The 20,613-nt window shown below is 49.4% G+C and overlaps 1 protein-coding gene across 8 annotated transcripts in view; it reads right to left on the bottom strand.

The window, feature by feature from the left end:
• Positions 1 to 11,755: 11,755 nt before the first annotated feature.
• BCL2L1 (BCL2 like 1) overlaps positions 11,756 to 20,613 on the bottom strand; it is a 49,257-nt gene continuing 40,399 nt past the window's right edge. For 7 of the 8 annotated variants that reach the window (XM_007073540.3, XM_007073542.2, XM_042980682.1 and 4 more), the window contains exon 3: positions 11,756 to 13,413. In XM_007073540.3, coding sequence (XP_007073602.1) covers positions 13,276 to 13,413 — 138 coding nt within the window. In that variant the 3' untranslated portion in view covers positions 11,756 to 13,275. The remainder of the gene's footprint in view (positions 13,414 to 20,613) is intronic. The other variant, XR_006215532.1, reaches the window with a different exon arrangement.

Raw genomic sequence — 20,613 nt, 5'->3', positions numbered from 1 at the left:
AATACCACGGACTGAGTGGCTTAAACAACAGAAAACTGTATTTTCTCACAGTTCCGGAGGCTCCAAGTCCAAGATGTTGGCAGGATTGGTCTCTCCTGTTGCGTCTCTCTTTGGCTTGCAAAGCCACCTTCCTGCTACGTCCTCACATGTTCTTTCCTTTCTGCATGCACGTCCCTGGTGTCTCTTTGTATGTCCAGATTTCCTCTGCTTACAGACACGCCCGTCAGATTGGGTTAAGGCCTTTCCTAATGACCTCATTTTAACTTCGTTACCTCTTTAAAATTCCTATCTCCAAATACCCTCACATTCTGAAGTTAAGGCTTCAACATAACGAATTCAGAGGAGACGTGACTCAACCCACAAGAGTTGGGTTCAAAGTGATTCCATGTGTCTCCTTGTTCTGGGAGCTGCGGGCACTGAGGGCATTTTTGTCTCTTGGCAGAAGTCAGAGACTGCCGAGGGGGCAGGGGGATGGTTAGGGACACGTGATGCTCTTAAAGCCCGGGCTGCACAGAATCAGCACCACCTTCCACTGGCCCAAGAAGTCCTCTGGTGTTCCGGTTACCGTTGCTACCTTCCAAACCACCCCAAAACGTAGTGGCACAAAGCAGCCATTTTATCCTGCTCGCCAATTCTGTGGGTCAGCAATTCAGGCAGGGCACAGCGGTTACTGTTTGCCTCTGTTCTAGAATGTTTGAGGTCTCGGCTGGGAACACTCCAGAGGCAGTGGCCAGAATGTTCTGGAGGTGTTTTCACTCTGGTGGTTGACGCTGGCTGTCAGCTGGCCGAGCCGGCCTGCTCTGTCAACCGGACATCCTTCTTCTGTGGCATGCCCGGGTGGTCTCTCTGTGTGGGCTAGTTTGGGCTCCCTCAGAGCCTGGTGGGCGGATCCCAAGAGAGCACTCCAAGAGAACAAGAACAAAGGGTATTGCACTCTCGACGATCTAGCCTCAGAAGACACATAGCATCACTTCTGCCGAACCCTGTTGGTCAAGGCACTCACAAAGCTCCACCCGCGTTCAAGAGGGAGCGGACAGGGGCGCCTGGGTGGCTCGGTCGGTTAAGCGTCCGACTTCGGCTCAGGTCATGATCTCACGGTCCGTGGGTTCGAGCCCCGAGTCGGGCTCTGTGCTGACAGCTCAGAGCCTGGAGCCTGTTTCAGATTCTGTGTCTCCCTCTCTCTGTGACCCTCCCCCGTTCATGCTCTCTGTCTCAAAAATAAATAAACGTTAAAAAAAAAATTAAAAAAAAAAAAAAAAAAAGAGGGAGCGGACATAGACTTCCCTACCCGATGGTCACAGTGTAAGATGTAAGATGCACGTGAGATGGGAAATATGGTTGTGGCCACCTTTGGACAATATAGTCTGCCACCCACAGCCAAGCCCAACATCGACGGGCAGAGAAATAGCCTCCGTCGGAGTACACGTGGCGAGCGTGGGGTGGAGGGAAACTGTGAGCAAATACCACCCCCTCTCACAGATGGGGAGAAGTAACCAACACACAGTCATGTTGATAAAAGCTAAAACTGACCCACAGTAACTTGGATGTCGACAAAACTTCAAACGGTAACATTTTGACATTTAGATAGTCAAATTTAGACCTGAGAATTCGGGCGAGGGGCGCCTGGGTGGCTCAGTGGGCTGAGCGTCCAACTTCGGCTCAGGTCATGATCTCATGGTTCGTGGGTTCAAGCCCTGCATTGGGCTCTGTGCTGACGGCTCAGAGCTTGGAGCCTGCTTCGGATTCTGTGTCTCCCTCTCTCTCTCTCTCTCTGCCCCTCCCCTGCTCATGCTCTGTCTTTCTCTGTCTCTCAAATAATAAAATAAAACATTAAAAAAAATTTTTTTTTTTAAATCGGACCAAATAGAAATAATGGATACTAGCAGACAATGCATAATGGCAGAAAACCCTTGAAATCAGATGTGGATGGGGCGCCTGAGTGGCTCAGTTGGTTAAGCATCCGACTTCAGCTCAGGTCATGATCTCATGATGCATGAGTTCGAGCCCCACATCAGGCTCTGTTCTGACAGCTCAGAGCTTGGAGCCTGCTTTGGATTCTGTGTGTGTCTCTCTCTCTGCCCCAGCCCCACTTGTGCTCTGTCTCTCTTTGTCTCTCAAAAATGAACAAATGTTAAAAAAAATTAAAAAAGAAAAAAAAGGAATGAAATGTGGGTAAAAATGACTGAGGGGAGAATCACATCTTGTTGGCAGCATTTACTCCACAAGGTCAAGTTGATTGCAATGAAAAAAATAATTTTGTAAAATTAAATTTAAAATGGCAAACATTGGAAAGAATTTGACTTTGGTCATAAAATAACTGATTGAGGAATAAAATTGACTTCAGGCAGCTTGCTCAAGAAAGCTCTCTCTTAAAAAAAAAAAAAGCCCTTTCTTGATGTATTAGAATTAGTGTAATTCTGATAAAAATATTTGGAGTCAAAACTCATAGTCAAAATAGTCTTGGGATAAACACAACCATGAGGTCAAAATGTCCTGTAATAGTAAAATTATCAGTAAAAACAAAGAAAGAGAGAGAGAGACTGCAAAGACAGATAAGAAACTAACAAGTATTTATCTGTATGAGACACAGAGGGCTGATTTCCTTAATATGTTAAAAAAAAAAACACCTGGGGGAGGCCTGGGGGGCTCAGTCAGTTAAATGTCATACTCTTGACTTCGGCTCAGGACATCATCTCACCGTTTGTGAGTTCAAGCCCCGAGTCGGGCTCCACACTGTCAGTGCAGATTCTCTGTCTGTCTCTCTCAAAATAAATAAGTAAATGTAAAAAAAACACAAAAAACAAACCTGGGGTGCTGGGGTGGCTAAGTTGGTTGATCTCAGCTCAGGTCTTGATCTCAGGATTGTGAGTTCAAGACCCATATTGGGTGTGGAGCCTACTTAAAAAAAAAAAAGGCACCTGGATGGCTCAGTCAGTTGAGCATCCGACTCTTGATTTTGGCCCAGGTCAAGATCCCAAGGGCATGGGATTGAGCCCTGCTCTGGGCTTTGCAGTGAGTGTGGATTCTGCTTAAGATTCACTCTCTCTCTCAAATTAAAAAAATATTGGGGCACCTCAGTTGAGCATCCGACTTCAGCTCAGATCATGATCTTGCCATTCCCGAGTTTGGGCCCCACATCAGGCTCTGTGCTGACAGGTCAGAGCCTGGAGCCTGTTTTGGATTCTGTGTCTCCCTCTGTCTCTCTCTCTCTCTGTCCCTCCCCCGCTCATGCTCTCTCTCTCTCAAAAACAAACATTGGGGCGCCTGGGTGGCTCAGTCGGTGGAGCGTCTGACTTCGGCTCAGGTCATGATCTCACGGTTTGTGAGTTCGAGCCCCGCGTCGGGCTCTGTGCTGACGGCTTGGAGCCTGGAGCCTGCTTCAGATTCTGTGTCTCTCTCTCTTCTGCCCCTCCCCCACTTGCACTCTGTCTCTCTGTCTCAAAAATAAAATAAACATTCAAATAAATAAATAAATAAATATAAAAAAATAAAATAAGTTTATTGATACTTGTTTTGTGCTTGAACACACAGCCTACCCTGAAGCACATTTTCATGTGTATGGAAGAATGTGTATTCTGCTGTTGTTGGGTGGGGTGTTCTATAGATGTCTGGTAGGGCTGGTTGGTTTCTAGTGATGCTTACATTGTCGATTTCTTCTCATTTCCTTTTGTGTATATTTTTAAAATATTCTCTTCACCGTCACCATGGGGATTCCAATTAACATAGGAAATTCAGAACAATCTCGCACTGATACCCATTTAATTTGAGTAACATATAAAAACCGCTCCATGCTCCCCCTTTCCGTTATTCTAATTATTCTATCATTCTAATATTTTTCTATTATTTTGTCACAAATTGTATCTTTATACATTGTGTGCCCATTAACATAGAGTTCTAAGTTTTTAGGCATTTGTATGTTATTTTTTAAATATTTATTTATTTAAGTAATCTCTATACCCAGCATGGGGTTTGAACTCACAGCCCTGAGATCAAGAGTTATCTGCTCCTCCTACTGAGCCAGCCAGATGCCCCCCCCTTTTTTTTTTTATCCATTTGTGTTTCTTATTTTTAAAATACACACTTTTTAAAATAATTTTTTAAAAGTTTATTTATTTAGAGAGAGAGGGGCGGGGGGAGGGGCAGAGAGAGACAATCCCAAGCAGGCTCCGAACTGCCAGCACAAAGCCTGACGTGGGGTTTGAACTTGCGAACCATGAGATCATGACCTGAGCTGAAATCAAGACTTGGACGCTTACCTGACTGAGGCACCCAGGCACCCCTATCCCTTTGCATTTTAAATCATGTAGGAGACAAAGAAAGTTATAACCGCAAAATATAATAATGCTTCTTTTATATCTATGTAGTTACCTTTATCAGAGTTCTTTATTTCTGTATATGTCTTCAAATTTCACTGATTTGTACTCTTTATCATTTCCTTCCTCCTTCTTGCTTTGAGTTTACTTTGCTCTTTTTCTAGTTTCTTGAGGTGGGAGCTTAGATTGTTGAATGGAGACTTTTTCTCTGTTCTTTAAAAAAAATTTTTTTTAATGTTTATTTATTTTTGACAGAGAGACAGAGCATGAGCGGGCGGGGGCGGGGGGGATTGTGGCACAGAGAGAGAGGGAGACACAGAATGTGAAGCAGGCTCCAGGCTCTGAGCTGTCAGCACAGAGCCTGACGCGGGGCTCGAACTCACGAACCGTGAGATCATGACCCGAGCCGAAGTCGGACGCTCAACCGACTGAGCCACCCAGGCGCCCCGACTTTTTCTCTGTTCTGATGTGTGCATTTCTGGTACACACTTCCCTCTCAGCACTGCCCTTGCCGTGTCCTCCAAGTTTTGACATGTCATGCGCTCATCTCATTCAATTCAATGTATTTTTTAAATTTCCCTAGAGTCTTCTTCTTTGACTCGTGCATGATTTAGAAATGCGTTGTTTAGCTTTCTGAGTGTTTGGAGATTTCGTCTCATCTTCCTGTTGTTAATTTCCAGTTTGAGTCTCCTGAGGTCAGAGAACACATCGTGTGATTCCCATTCTTTTAAATTTGTTGGGGTTTGTTTTTTGTTTTATGTCTAGAATATGGTCTATACTGAGATATATTCAGCGGGCACTTGGAAAGAGTGAGTATTCTGCTGTTGAATGTCACGTTCTCTGAATGTCAACTGGATTCCATTGTTGATGGTGCTGTAGAGAGTTCTATATTGTTGGTGATTTTCTGTCTAGTCGTTCTGTCAGTTGTTGAGAGAAGTGTATTGTTAATTGTGGATTTGTCTGTTTCTTTTTTCCATCAGTTTTTGCTGCTTGCGTGATCTTTTTTATCCTTTTTTCCTCCATCTGCCTATACGTTTGAAGTGAGGTTTTTTGTTTTGTTTTTGTTTTTAAGTTTATTTACTTACTTTGGAGACAGAGTGAGCAGGGGAAGAGCAGAGAGAGAGAGGGAGAGCGGAGCCTGCCAGACGCAGGGCTCGAACCCACAAACCGTGATGGTGGTTGCCGTAGGTATTACATCACGTGCACATAACACAGTCTACCGGCGCCGTCATTTTGCAATTTGAGTGAAGTGTAGAAACTTTACCCTCTTCACATCCCTTTACCCACTTTCGTTGTTGCCAGGTGGGGGTGGAATCGTGGGCTCCCAGTGTGTCTGCATCGACGTGTGGGAAGGAGGAGGCAGGCGGGGAGGGCTCGTTACTGGCCAGCAGACACGAAAGTCCCGGCTCCCTTGGCCTTACGACATCCCACACTGGTGGGAGTGTCTGGGCACCTTGACTCATGACGTTGGACGGAGTCACCAGATCCCCACTTGGCCTTCGCTGATGTGGATAAGGCCACTGTTTTTCCCATGGTGTTTGGCTGGAGTGGAGCTCTTACTGTCTAGAAACGTTCTACCCTGCTGGCTTGTTCCTTTCCTAATCCCTTGACTAGACAAAGTAGGCTTTTGTTGGGGCTGTGTTGTCTTTTCTGTGCCCATTGGCTTTTTTTGGGGTAGCCAAAAAAGCCAGCTCCAGCTTCTTTGGCTCCAAGTCTGGGATCTCTGAGGCAAAAAGAAAACCCAGAGGACTTGCCGCTGGGCCATTCCCGGGGTCCTGAGGTCCCTGGCCTGTCTGCCTTCTCTTCACTTTTCAGTTTTCTTATGCTTGTTTATATGCAATGTCCAGGGTTTTTAGCTTCGTTAGGTGAAAAAGGAAAAAGCAGATCTGCTTCATTTTCCGAAAAGTGTGAGTATAGATAGAAGCAGGGTCACTTGTCCGGAGGAGTTTCTGCCAGGCTGCATTTTACCGATTGCGTTCCACGCAGCTTTTCTTGTGCCCCTGTATTTTCCATCCATGGTGGTTACATTTAGAAGCTTTGGTCACACGCAGAGCCGACTTTCGACAAGAACACTTCAGGGGCGTGCTGTGTTCTCTGACCAGGAGGCGCACGATGGCAGCGTCCTTGGGTGCCATTTGCAGCCCCTGCCGGTCATTGTGTGGATTCATTAACTTATCAGGGACACAGATGGCTTTCAAATTATTAAAAGACGCCAACCTCAATTAGAGTTTTGAAAATGAAATTTTAAAGTATAGGGTACTATTTTTTTTTTCCTCAGCCAGATTGACAAAAGATCAAAGAGTGTTCACGCGGATGTTGGCAAGGGTGCAGGGGACACGCAGTTCCACGGGATGACAGCTTTGGCTGTCTCCGTCAAAATAACACATGCATATATCCTTTGGCCCAGTGATTCTACTTCTATGAATATCCCGTGGGTGTACATGTGTATGTGCAAAATGACGGATACACCAGGCTGTTGATTGCAGTACTGTTTGGATTAGCAAGAGTTGAGAACTACCAAATTGTTCCTGCCTCCAGGAGAGTTTCCCAGCTGGTGTGCTACATAGTTTCGTGAGCTGTGGCAGACGTGTTTTTGCCCCGGCCATGTGCCCTTAAGCCCGTCCTCAGAAGTCATGTGTAACTTTGGTGGACAGTTCTCATTCAAGGAACGGGCGCCTTGCCTTGTCCTTTTGACCATAGGTTGATGCCGGGCCCAAGCCTGGGGCAGGCGGGAAGTGCCAAATGCTGGGGAGAAATACACAGGAGCAGCCCTCAGCCAACGAGGGATGGGAGTCGTTCAATGAGTACACTGAGGTTCTTGTCCCTAGAGCGTTCTACAAGTTTTTCAAAGGATGCCCTGGAAAAGAGCCCCATTGTCTCAAGTGGCAATTTACGTGCCATTGTACCCTGTGTTGGCCTGCCCTGCCTCGCTGTCCCTGCTGTCCTAGGATCACCACTTAAACTGCTTTTACACCTGAATCCTTACTTTAGACTTCGCGTTTAGTGGATATCCATAAGAAGACACAGAGCTTGGGCAGTTGGAGTCCCAAGACTAGTCCCCTCAGGGGTCCTTAGAGCAGTGGTAGGGGATGATGGAAGGGGGTGGTCTGACAGCTTAGCCTAAAAGCACGTACATTTATGGTGCCAGATGCCATTCTTAAGCACTTCACAAGCATAAAACCTGCACTAAATCTGCATAACCACCCATTATTATCATCTCCATTTTACAGGTGAAGAAACTGAGGCACAGGGAGGTTAAGGGCACCGGGCTATCCTAGGAAGTATGGTTTCAGAGCCCTGCTCCTAACTGCTACACAGCCTGTGTCTCCTCTGGCCCTCACCGCTCCACCAGGATGGGTTGAGCACGGCGAAGGTTGGGCTCTTTCTTCCTGGATGTCTACTGCAGGGATCAGCCACAGGGCACGTGGCCACCCATCCTCCACAAGGACCTTCACACAAAGTCTGTGGAGCCACCGGAGAAATTTGTTTCCAGGTGCCCCAGGAGCTTGGCATGAAGTCCAGGTGAGACTGATGTGTCTAGAAGGGATGGTCAACCAGCTGCAGAAAGATGTCCTGCCACATAAATGGTTTGTAAATAAGGGCTTTATCATTATTTTTATTTATTGCTATTATTTTTACAAGGCAATTAGGACAGCGAACAGGTGTTTTGCTCTGTTTTGCAGGGGGCGGGGTGGGGGGCACTGAACAGTTGTTCTGCTTTGCAGGGGCGGGGTGGGGGGCACTGTTTTGTACATCAGTGCAATTTGAGCCGAGCCTTCCTGACTAGGCACTGGTCATTTCCCCACTCAGCAACAAATTTACAAACTATCTTGTTGGCTAGCCACTGCATTGTTTATATTCCTTTTTTATTTTCAGAACTTTTTCTTTCTTATGCTTATATTCTCGGTACCTCAGTGTTTTGTTTTTTAATATTTTATCTTTAAGTAATTTCTACACCCAATGTGGGGCTTGAACTCACAACCCCGAGATCAAGATCAAGAGCCAGCCAGACACCTTGATACTTTTAAGTATCGATGTTTTAAGAATGACTTCCTCAAATTTTAAGATTGGCAAATATTATCCCTATAAATTTGTCTTATTTGATTTTTTCAAATGTTTATTTTGAGAGACAGAAAGAGCAAGTGGGGGAGGCGCAGAGAAAGGAACAGAGAGAATCCCAAGCAGGCTCTGCACTGTCAACACTGAGCCCAACACAGGGCTCAATCCCACAAACTGGACCGTGAGATCGTGACCTGAGCTAAAATCAAGAGTCAGACGTTTAACCAACTAAGTCACCCAGGTGTCCCTGTCTTATTTGATTTTTAATAAATATCCATGCTCTAATGTTAGAATTCTGGTCATATGAAGTATTAATTCCCTCCTAAATTATTGAAACTGCCCCATTCCTGAGGGCTCATACATGAACACTTAGCTTGAACAATTCCGTGCAAACAGCCCATGAGTTCTTATGAAATTTAAATGGTTTTACCACAAAGTCTGTCCCTGCCTTCTTTCCTTCCTTTCTCCCTCTTTCCCTGCCTCCTTTCCTCTCTTCCTATGTGCTGTGCAGCCTTGCCTAGTGTTAATAAGTCACAATTTTCTCAAAAAAAAAAAAAAAAAAAAAAGACTGGAAAGCTTTATGTCATTTCCTGTGTTCTGGAACTCATCATTAATTTAAAATACCTGAATGAGGAGCACCTGGGTGGCTCAGTCGGTTAAGCGTCCGACTTCGGCTCAGGTCATGATCTCCCAGTCCGTGAGTTCGAGCCCCGCGTCAGGCTCTGTGCTGACAGCTCAGAGCCTGGAGCCTGTTTCAGATTCTGTGTCTCCCTCTCTCTCTGACCCTCCCCCGTTCATGCTCTGTCTCTCCCTGTCTCAAAAATAAATAAAACGTTAAAAAAAAATTTTTTTTAAATACCTGAAATGAAAAAGTTCATTTGGATTTGAAATCCACTTGAATATATTATATTTGTCAATTAAATAAAGGGAAGAGCTGTTGGAATGCTTAAATATAATTTCAATTGTAAGCTTTGGGATGGTTAAATTTTTTCTTTTAGCACCTACTTGCAGCTATGAAGTCTCTTGTTGATGTCAACTACCAAGAATTTTAAGAGATCATCATTAATAAGCCTTGATTGGAATTTGTGTGAACCATTTTGATTATAAAAGCTCATATAAAATATTTGTCTCTTAAGAAATAAATTTTAAAATAGGTATATTGCTGTTTCAAAGTTCATTATGAAATATATTTCATTTTTCTCATTATAGATATAGTATATAGAAATGAATTCCGTCCCCTTCCCCGGACCCACATGGACAGTCTGAAACTCCTTCCAACTTTTCCTCAGTGTGCAATTCCAGTATTTTATGCACATGCCATAGCATGTATAAAGTTGGAAATCACTGAGTTAGATAGAGGTCTGGTTAAAATACTACACAGCTAGAATAAATCATGAAGCTGTCATGAGTATTGATAACTGTTGAACCTGTATGATGAGTACACGGGGATTCCTGTATGAGTATGTAAACGTGTATCAGACATTACTTAGGGAGAAAATGCAAGGCAGTGTAGGTCTGTTACCATTTGTGTAAAAAAAAGGCAGGGAGGATAAAAGTATATTTATATCTATGTATTTGTCTGTATGTGAAAAGAAGGATCAAAAATCTGAAGAGGGGCCTGAGTGGCTAAGGTAAAAGAGCAGGGGCAAGGGACACATTGTGGGGATAGGGGTGGGGGAAATGCTGGAGACTTGGGTGTTGAACTAAAGAGAATGATGACCCTGAGCACAGGGACAGCAGTGGCAAGCTCTGAATCTAATACCCAACGATTGGAAGTGTAGAGGTCCTTCTGGTGAGCCGGGCGGAGGACGGAGGACACCGGGGAAAGCTGGCCAGGTGGGAGACAGAGGTCATGGGCGCTACGGAAGGGCAGAGGCAGTGGGCGTGGCTTCAGGTCTCACCAGCCTCGACCACCAGGGGGCAGCCAAGCCTGCTCCTGAAGGCGTGAGGGGCGGAGCGTCCGAGGCAGGTTCCCGCCTCCAAGCTCCGTCCCCGGCTGGAGCGCCCGCCCATAGAGTCCTCGTTTTCCCAGACCCTTTCGGGACCTCGGCTGCTACAGGTGGAACTGTATAGGAAGCCCGCCCGATGGTGGGGTCATCGCTGCCGCACCCTCCCCACTCCCTCAACCAGCCTCCCCCAAGCTCTTTTGGGTTATTTCATTCAATGTGGACCACAGTCGTGTGAGATGGGTACTGCCATCAATCCCATTTATGGAGGTGAATGTTGGGAGCACAGAGAAGGTAGGTAGCTTGCCCAAAGTCACAAGCCCAGGAAGGGTGACCCAGGAAACACACCTGACTTGCCCACCCTGAGAACCAGAACCTTATCAAACCATGGCTCCTTCACTGGTCTCCAGGTTTCTACTCTGCTCCCCTCCAGAACCTTCTCCACACAGCTGCGAGAGGGTGTTTTGGGGCCCTATGGGGGCATATCATTCCCTGACAACTTCCCTCTGGCTCTCACTGCCCTCAGGATCAAGTTCAGCCCCCTCATCCCACCGCTCTGGCATCACCTTGACCCAGGAGGCCTTCTCAACTCGACACACCCATTTTCCTTCAGCCTGAAGAAAACTTATTCACCCTGTGCACTTGCTTCTTCTTCACCAGGACCACTCTTCTTGCTTCCCCCATTCTTTTAGTTAACTCCTACATTCTTCCAGCCCTAGATCTCATTACCACGTCTTCTAGGGAGGCTTCCCTGACTCCTGACTCCCAGACAAGCTCAGGCTCCACATTGAATACTGTTGGGGCACTCACTATGAGCCTCTTAAGTTGCACTGGCCTCGGAAATGTGCTTCACTTTTGTAATTATAATGGTGTCACCATTCCAAAAACTCCCAATCACCCTTGATTCCTCTTTCTTGACCGATTTCTCACCCATCAGTAAATCCTGTGGGATCTACCATTAAAATGTTACCTCAAGTCTGACTCCTTCCTACCTCCGTCCCCACTAGGTCCTTCATTAGTCTTGCCATTCTTCCTCATGGTCACCCAGATTCCACCTTTGCCCTCCAGCAGCCAGACCCATCCTTGTATTTGTCTGTTTTCCCAAGAATGGGAGTTCCATAAAGGAAGGGCCTTGTTCACTGCAGAATCCCCAGTGCTCTAGGACTGTGCCTGTGCCAGGCAGGCCTCAGTAAATACTTGCCAAGTGGCTGTTTCTTCCCCTAGAATGTCAGTTCCTGGGGGCAGGGACTGTGTCCATCCTGTTCACACACAGCCCCAGTGGCTCGGCACACAGCAGGCGCTCAATAAAAACCCTATCAATGGCTGGTGGAGAGAATCAGGCCCAGAGGGAGCTCCCCTGCAGCACCCCTGCCCAGCAGCCAGCCGCACAGCCCCTCCTTCCCCAGCCCGGGGCACACAAGAGCCCAGGTCCTTTGCTCACTGAGTCAAACACAGTTTATTACTGAACTGCACTTTCACCTTCACACAGACTATTTCAAAGAGCTGGAACAAGTGTGGGGTGGGGGCTGAGTGGGGGGGGGGGACAGTTGCCCCTAAGGAGCCAGGACCCCCAGCTGGCTTCCCCAGACCAGGGCAGGGGAGGGAGCATCAGGCCGTTCAGTCTCCGGGCACCAGCTCTCCACGTGCACACGCACAGCAAGCCAGCAGCTCCTCACACATAAATACAGACACGCTTAACAAAAATAGTATATCATCTTCACAAGGAATAAAAACTAGTCTCGAATATGTACAGCAGAGAGCCCGGGATGGCTAGGGGTAGGCCGGGACCCCCGGGGATGAGACAGGCCATGGGTGGAGTAGAGGGAGGCCTGAAGGACTCCTGGCCAGGCCACTCTGACCTTGGCAGCCTGGTGACCCAGACTGAATGGGGGTGGGGCACACACCTGTTTGACCAGGTAGGACTGGCCCTTCCAGCCACCCCCACCTACACCTCGTGCATCAGGGTCTCCTTCCTGCCCTTCCTGCCTGAGGTAGGGAAGACTCTAGGGCTCCCACAGCTGCTCCCTGTAGCTCCCCTTCACGTCTGGGCCGAGGCCCCCGAACCCCTGAACTCTGTGGGCAGCAGCCCAAGGCAAAGATGCCACAGGCTGATCTCGCAGGAAGTGAGGCAGCTGAGGCCATAAACAGCTCTGGGGCACCTGCCTCGGGCCCAGTTGGTCCCTTAGTAATGGTCATGGGAGCCAAGGGAAAGGAAGGGGAAAGGAACTAGGGTGGTGCTAAACTGCAAGGGCCACCCTAGCTTTGGCATGGGGTGCTTCCTGCAGCTACAGCCCCCCACCCTGGGTGGGGCTGGCCTCTAGCCAGAGGCCTCTGGAGGACACTGGGATTGGGGTCAGGGACTTTGGCCAGGCCAGAGGTGGAGAGGGGGTCCTGGTCCTTGTTTCTTTATCCCAAGCAGCTTGAATCCCTAATTAGTCAAAAGTGGCCCCTAAGTGGCTCTTGGGAAGGTGGGGATGATAGGAAGGGGACCTAGATCCTGGAAGGGATAGGGAATGATCAATTCTGAGGCCACAAACATCAAAACGAAGGCAATCTAGTCTCTCCTGGGGAAAAGGGTCAGAAAACTTTCCAGCTCCCTGGCAAGAAAGCATTCTCAGGGAGGCTAAGGGGTTGGGGGGTTCCACCAAACAGGCAGGGCCCTCCAGCCCCCAACCACATACACCCCCACACCGGCCAGCTTCCATGGGGCAGATTTTGGGGAAACTCTGTGGGTTCTGAGGCCAGGAGAACAGAGGTGTGGTGAAGGCGGCTTTCACAGAAGCATGGTAGATTTCTAGAAAACTAATTGCAGGGGACCAGGTCTAGGCCCAACCCTGTGATGGGTAGGTGGCCACAGGCTGCATGTAGTGGTTCTCCTGGTGGCAATGGTTGCTGGATAAAGGGATGTGGTGGGGGCAGGGTAGGGCAGGGAGGGTAAGTGGGTGGTCAGTGTCTGGTCATTTCCGACTGAAGAGTGAGCCCAGCAGAACCACGCCAGCCACAGTCATGCCTGTCAGGAACCAGCGGTTGAAGCGCTCCTGGCCCTTCCGGCTCTCGGCCGCTGCATTGTTCCCGTAGAGTTCCACAAAAGTGTCCTGCAGGGAGAAGAAGAGAAGGTGCTATTTGAGTCCTTTGACAGTAACTTGGGGGGGGGGGGTAGTAACTTGGGGGGGGGTAGGAGAAGGGGGCCATCTGCTGCAATGGTGATTTGAAAAACTATAGCCATCCGCGCCTCCCCTGGGCCAGATACAGGGTTAAAGGTGGCCCTTCTTCCTGATGCCCAGCTGGGGATGACCAACACACATTATTGTTGAGATAACAGGTGCAAAGCTGGGAAGGAGCTTTGTCCAAGGTGAGCTGGCTAAAAAGTGGTACTGGAGAACCTGCGGGAAAGAGATAGGCAGGGGCAGGGAGGTGACAGGAGGCTAGGTGGCTGGAGCAGAGGGCAGGAAATAAGGGGACAGGGGAGAAGAGGGTAAAGTGGTGAGCGAGAGCTGGCTGGCTGTGTGGTCTGGAAGCAGAGGAGGAGCATGGAGTTGAGTCTGTGAGTAGCCTTCCCACTGCTGTGACAGAGGGAGGGGGCAGGGAGGGAGAGGAGATGGGGCTAAATTCCCAGTGATTCAGGGGCAGGTCAAGTCTGGGGATTATGAGCCAAAGGCTCCTTCTCCCTCTGGAGGGAGCCTCTGGCCAGGATGAGTGATGGGTAGACAGAGCAGGGCAGAGTAGAGGGGCAGCAATGATGATGCAGGACTGGGACAGGATCTAGGAGGCCCTGTCCATGTCTTTCGGCCTGCCCCCAGGGGGCGTGACTCTGGGCCCAGGAGGAGGTGAGCAACAGCCTTCAGCCCTGAGGCCAGTCAGGAGGGAAGCACATGATATGGGGAAGGTAGGGCTGTGGGTTAAATTACCCAGCCCAGGGCGGAGCCAGCCTGTGGGGCAGGGAGAGGGGGTTTGCAGTACCCTTTAGTGAGTCAGCTTTGCTCCCTATTTGTCCTCTAATTCTCCCAACAATGCTGCAGTACAGACCCTCTCTTCCCATTTACAGACCAGGAGCCTCTGGGCCTAGGGAGGTGTGTGTCTAGAGTGTGAATGGATCACCTGCTGGTCCCAGGGCCCATGTTCCTCCTCTCCACCAAGAAGGTGGGCCCTCATGTCCACCTGGTCCCAACTGGCCGAGTGGTGGCTGCTCCCTCAGACCAGTTGGTTCCAAGTTCCACCAGGCCAGTTTGCTCACTGTGATGTGTGCCTGGCCTTCCTTCTGGTCTTGACAAGCCCCCTCAGTCCATGCTCCACACAGAGGATTTTTAAAAACATAGATCAGATCACGGCACGCCTGGGTTTAAAGTCCTCCAACAGCTTTCCCTTGCACTTAGAAAGCCAGTGTCATTTTTGCTCACATCCTGGTACCTAGCAGAGTGCCCTGTGCACCAAACTGCCAAGATGACTCAAAGACTCCTGAGCCTTTGAGTCTATTAAGCCATCAGGGAAACAGCAGAGACACCGAAGCTGCAGCCCTTACCAGATAGTTTACGATGTATGGGGGGAAAACCACTAGAAAAAGTCCCTCCATTCAGGCCATGTCACTCCTTCCCATCTCATCCCAAGCTCTCAGCCTTCACAAGGCTTCCTATCACACCTGGAATAAAGCCCTCACTCCTCACCACGGCCAGCGAGGTCTCGAGGAACCTGCTCCTCCCTCCCTGCTGCACACTCGCCACACGGGTCTCCTTGCTTTTCCTCCAACATCTGCTTGGGAGCTTGCTGTTCTCGCTGCCTGGAGCACTTGACCCCAGATCACCACCCACCTCACTCCCTCATTTCACTCCCGACTGCTCAAATGTCATCTCCTCAGAGAGGCCTGCCTTGGCCACCTCGTCTAAAATGGTACCCATCCTCCTCTCTACCTGTCCTCTTACCCTGTTTTATTTTTCTCCCCAGCACTTCTCATAACGGTGCATAATGAACAGATTCAACACTTTGTTTCGTCTCTTGCACTAGGTGTGGCTTGACGAGGGCAGAGCCCCTGTCTTGTCTCTATATACCCAGTGCCTGGAACAGCGTCTGGCACGTGTTGGTGCTCAATAAACACATGAGTAGAATGAAGGTACTACAAGTCTACTAAGTGCCACGTAGTTACCCATTTCACCTTCATCAGCTAGATTTGAGCCCCATTTCACACTGGAGAGGGAAGACCTTGCCTGGGGTCAGCCGGCTAACAGGTGGCAGAGCCAGGGATCAGGACGCAGGGACACTCAGCTCCAAAGGAAGCACGGCTATAGCACTTCCCTATGTGGGGGGCTGGGATGACGTGTCCTGTCAGTAGCGCTAAAATGGGATTCTAGAAAGAGGGGGTTGAGTTGAGGAGGAGCCCTGGGTCTGGAGAGAGAAGGGCAGTGGTGTGGCAGCAGCCAGCCTCCTAATTCTCTGGCCTTGTCGCTGCCCAGGCATCGCCGTGTGGATATGCTTCCGTCTCTCCCCCCTCATCCCGGCTAGCCTCATGGGTGTTGGTGGACAAAGAAATTCTTACAGGAGTTGTAATTTTTCTGGTCCTAAGTGTCCTAAGTGAAGTAGGCCCAAGTGGAGTCACAAAAAAGATGGATCTGTGATGGGGGAAGACTACTGGGCTATCGGGGGCATGGGAGAAGTGAGGCCAAGGCCAGAAGGAACTGGCTCTCCCAAGGGGCCCGATGTCTCTTAAGAAACCAGGGACACTGGGGTTGCAGCCAAAGTGGGAGAGGCCTGGCTCTCTCGATGGGAACTTTCCTAAAGTAGAGGGCTGGCAGCCACGGGAAACTTTCCTCTCTGGGGCTGGGTTGGAGTAAACAGGCCCTGTCCCTGCAAGGGCACAAAGCACTCACTGTCCAGGAACAGTCATTCCAGGGTGGAGGGAACATTCTCGTTTCGGTGCCATAGAGAACAAGACTCTGACCTGCCCAACCCCCCGACTCATGCATTCCTGGCCAGGACAACCTTCATTAGGAGCTCCTTCTCCTGGGGAGGGGGAGTAGGATTTCCAGGGGCCACGGATTCTGGGGACTGCTTTTGCAGACAGAGCATGAGCAAAATGGGGTGTGCCATTGCAGGGCGGGTGCTGGGGAGACAGTGGTGTGGGTATATTTAGCTCAAGGTTCACACGACACACTTGGAAACAAACACAGCCATTTTCTCAGTGGGCGGTTGCCCTGGATAAACAAGCAGCATTGCAGAGCAGCCTGGTTCTGGAAAAGCAGAGATAAGCCCCGGTGCTCCTCAATGGCTCCCACTAGTTTCAGCCAGAGCTGGCATGGTGGGCAGGAGGGTGAGATGCAAGGGTGAGTGGCAGGGAAGTCTCTGATGTCACAGAGGCTTTCAAGAGACCCAGGCATGAGGCTGTCTGCATTCTCAGCTGAGGTGACAGCAACGTGGGGGAAGTTTTCTCTTTGTAGCTGTGACCGCTGCCATGGGATTCATGCAGGAGTTTTCAGGGCCACCGGGGATAGGCAATGGCTAATGACTTCCATGGGAGGATCATGGACTCCCCCGCCAGCCAGATCCCCCACAAGTTAGTAAGACCAATGCACCTGCCCATTCTATAGTTTCACACGGCTAGTTTGTGGTAGAGCCTGGACTAGGAACTGGTGTCTCCCTAATTGGCATCAGGACCCTTTAGAGCAGTGAGCCAAGAACCAGGGTCCCCAGGAGAAGCCAAAGCTGGGACCACTTTCAAGATCCTGCCTCCAACAGTCCTGGCCACATATATGGAAGGGCTCCACCCAACATACTCCAGGGTGCTTTTCACCCATGTGTCCTCTTAACTGGTCACTCTCCCCGTATCATCTTCCTCAGTTAGCCAACCACTACTCAGCTTATGAGACTCCATGACAAAGGTCTCCTTTGTGCTTCCAGGGTTTTTGGACTTTCATTTACACCATAAATATGTCTTTTTAAATTTTTTTTTTTTAACGTTTATTTATTTTTGAGACAGAGAGAGACAGAGCATGAGTTGGGGAGAGTCAGAGAGAGAGGGAGACACAGAATCTGAAACAGGCCCCAGGCTCTGAGCAGTCAGCACAGAGCCCGACGCGGGGCTCGAACTCACGGACCGCGAGATGATGACCTGAGCCGAAGTCAGACGCTTAACCGACTGAGCCACCCAGGTGCCCCTTTCTTTTTTTTTTTTTTTAAAGTAAGCTCTACACTCAATGTGGGTCTTGAACTCCTGATCCTGAGATCAAGAGTGCATGCTCTCTCTACCCACTGAGCCAGCCAGGCGCCCCACACCGTAACTATTTCTTGTGTGCTAACCATGCTCCAAGCCCAGTACTGGAGACACAGCAGTGAACAAGACAAAGAAGATCTCTGCTTTTATGGAGCTTCTGTTCTAGTCTGTGTGTTCTCAACGGGAGGGCTATCACTCCCAGTGGGGCAAAGCAAAAAATTCTTGGATATTACAGTGGTTTGTGGCTTTCCACGGGGTCACAGCACATAAAGAGATACGGAGTACAGCTGTGGTATTCAAATGTCACGGGAAGGCAACAAGGACAAGAATGTCGAAAAAGATGCCTGAGGCAGATGGCAATAGGAAAAAAGGTTGAGAAACACTGTCCTGGTGGAAAGCAGACAAGGTAAGAAGCAAGACAATTTCAGAGATGATGGGGTTTTGAAGATAGTAAGTCACGGGGTGGTGACAGAGAATAGCTGGGGGACTGATATAGGTGGAGTGGTCAGAGAAGGTCTCCCTGGGGAATTTGAGCTGAGAGCTGAATGGCAAGGTGGAAGTAGCCAAGAGAGGATAGAAAACCTGGGGTAAAAAAAGAGCCTGTTTCGGCAGAAGCAACAAGTGCAAAGGCCCTGAGGCAAGAATGAGAGGCAAGGTGTCCCTAGGCTGAGCCCCATTTGTGTGTCAGTTCCCCCCTCAGTCAGCGGGCTCAAGTCTGACATACGTCTGAAGCCAGGCCCATCCAGACAGGCACAGACGGACTAAAGCTAGATCTCTGCCCAGAGGCCAACTGAACAATGCAGGTTACCCTGCAGCCATCTGCAACCCTGGTGAAGTGAGGAAAAAGGCTGGCACAATGCCCCTCAAGCAGCGGCCCATCCACCCTGCCAGGGGCTGAAGTGCAGCACCCACCTGAGACTGATCAATCCTCTGATGCCCACCCTTCTCTCTCACCTCCCACGTTTCCATCCTTCTTCACAGCGGTGTGACTTTGAGCAGCCCAGTCCTCACTTGTTAAATAACAATAAAATAATAACAACTGCTAATATGGCAGCTGACCTTTATTACACATTTGAATGTTAGCTGTGCCAGGCACTGAGCTAAAGCACTTCACCCAGACTGGGCCATACTCCCTGATTACATGCACAATCACATACAGTTGAGTGACTATGTTTTGTCCTGTCTCCTCCACTAGATTGTGTGTGGTTTTATCCCTTATACCTCTAGAACCTGATGCTGTACCTGGAACACAGCAGGTGCCATTCTAAATGAATCTATTATATATATATACACACGTAGATTATATATATACACACATATATATACACATGATGTACACATCATTAGATGAACAAATGATTACTTTCGTTTAATCCTCGTACTATTTATCAATAGCCTCATTCTACAGATGTGAAAATGGAGGCTTCAGAGTTCACCTGGGATTTGTCAGAGTTCTGGCCTCTTGCTCATTCTGATATCTGATTCTGCCTTCTTCAGTCCCTGCTGCCCCTGCCCACAGAGAACCTGACCTACACAGTGGCAGTGGTGGGAGATGATTCCTGAGCACTTAACCTGCAAGAAGGCACTCCTCCTGGTCCTTTGTGTGGATCAGTTCACTGAATTGTCCCCACACTGTCAGGCAGTGGGTACTGTTGTTAATTCATCATACAGCTGATGGCCCTGTGGCCCTCAGATGATCTGTGACTTGCCCAAGGTCACACAGCGGCTGGGTTGACTGCACTAGCAGTCTGACTGCAGTATCTTTGCTCCCAACCTCCATACAGGACTATGCTTACTTTCAAAAGGACAATACTTTTCAAGCCCCATCATGGTCCAGGTGCATGCACTTGTATTACTGAAGGAGGACCTCAATCTACACCCAGGTAAACTGAGGCTCAGAGACACTGAGAGACCTGCCCAAAGTGGGTATGTGGGGAAGTTGGTTGCAAGTTCCAGCATGTGCAGCAGCAACCCCATTTCTGGGCCAGAGTTATAGTCCTGAGTCCCTCTCGGAGGGGGAAGGTTGCCCGAGGCCACCAGCTGAATGAATGAGCTCTGGCCCCCAGCCAGCTGAGGGGAACTGGGTGCCACAGGAAAAGGATGTGACGAAGACCAGGAGGGAAAGTGAAACCCTTCCGTCCTGGCTTCAGTGGGGAACAAGTGCTTGTGCCAGACGGGCCCTTCCTTCCTCTAGGGTGACTCTGGAAGGCCCAGGCCCACCACTTCCTTCCTGCTTGGTTATTTTGGGAAAGAGGTAGGTGGAGAAGAGGAAGGGGCTCCTAGCAGCCCAGAGAAAGTGCCAGAGACATCAGCACTGTACCTTCCCTTGGCCTCATCACGGCCCAGCATGGGCAGGCCAGGGATCCCTTGCAGAGTCACTTTCTGCTGCTAGCCTCAGTTTCCCTGAAGGAGAGGCTGATACATGTCTGCTGAATAGATAAATGAGGCCTTGTTAGGAGATCCCAGGGAGATGGCAGGAAGGGGGGATGGGGCAAAAGGAGAGGCCTTATCACTCTCTTGGCAGGGAGTTGCAGGCGGAGACTCGGAAGAAGTGAGGTTTGTGGTTGGAATCCACTTCCCTTGGCTTTCCCGGGGGAGCCGTTGGGGTCAGCAATGTGAAAGAAACACGGCCTTTCTCCTCTACTGGGAGTGGGCAATTCAGAGAGGCAGCTCAGGGCAGAGGCAGAGACGGGTGACCAGATTATGCTAGGGTGACCCCAGTCTAGCCAGCCCAGTTGTGGGCACCATAGCAAACCTCTGTACTTCAGAGCCTCAGTTTCTCCTGTTTTGACCTCCCAAGACAGTGGTGGTGAGATAAGGGGAGGAAAGCACTTAGCACTTACTAAAAAGCAAGGTGACCTCGGTGTTACTGGCACAACAGTGTGTCATGGGGGGGGGGGCGGGGGGGAGAGGAGGCTCAAGCCTTCTGGGCTTCAGGGAATATCTGGAGGCATCCTTGCAGCAAACTTCACGTTAATCTTTCTCCAGTTCTGCCCCTGTCAGCTGCCAGCCTCTCCTCCCCCGCCTCCTCCCTCACCATTAGTTCTCAGAAGCTAAGCCTGACAGATGTGCTCATTTCTCAGAAAAGGAAGTGGTT

Source organism: Panthera tigris, chromosome A3 (assembly GCF_018350195.1).
Source record: "Panthera tigris isolate Pti1 chromosome A3, P.tigris_Pti1_mat1.1, whole genome shotgun sequence".
Taxonomy (NCBI): domain Eukaryota; kingdom Metazoa; phylum Chordata; class Mammalia; order Carnivora; family Felidae; genus Panthera; species Panthera tigris.
Note: the sequence above shows the minus strand (reverse complement) of the source record. Positions and strands in the feature narration are given on the sequence as shown.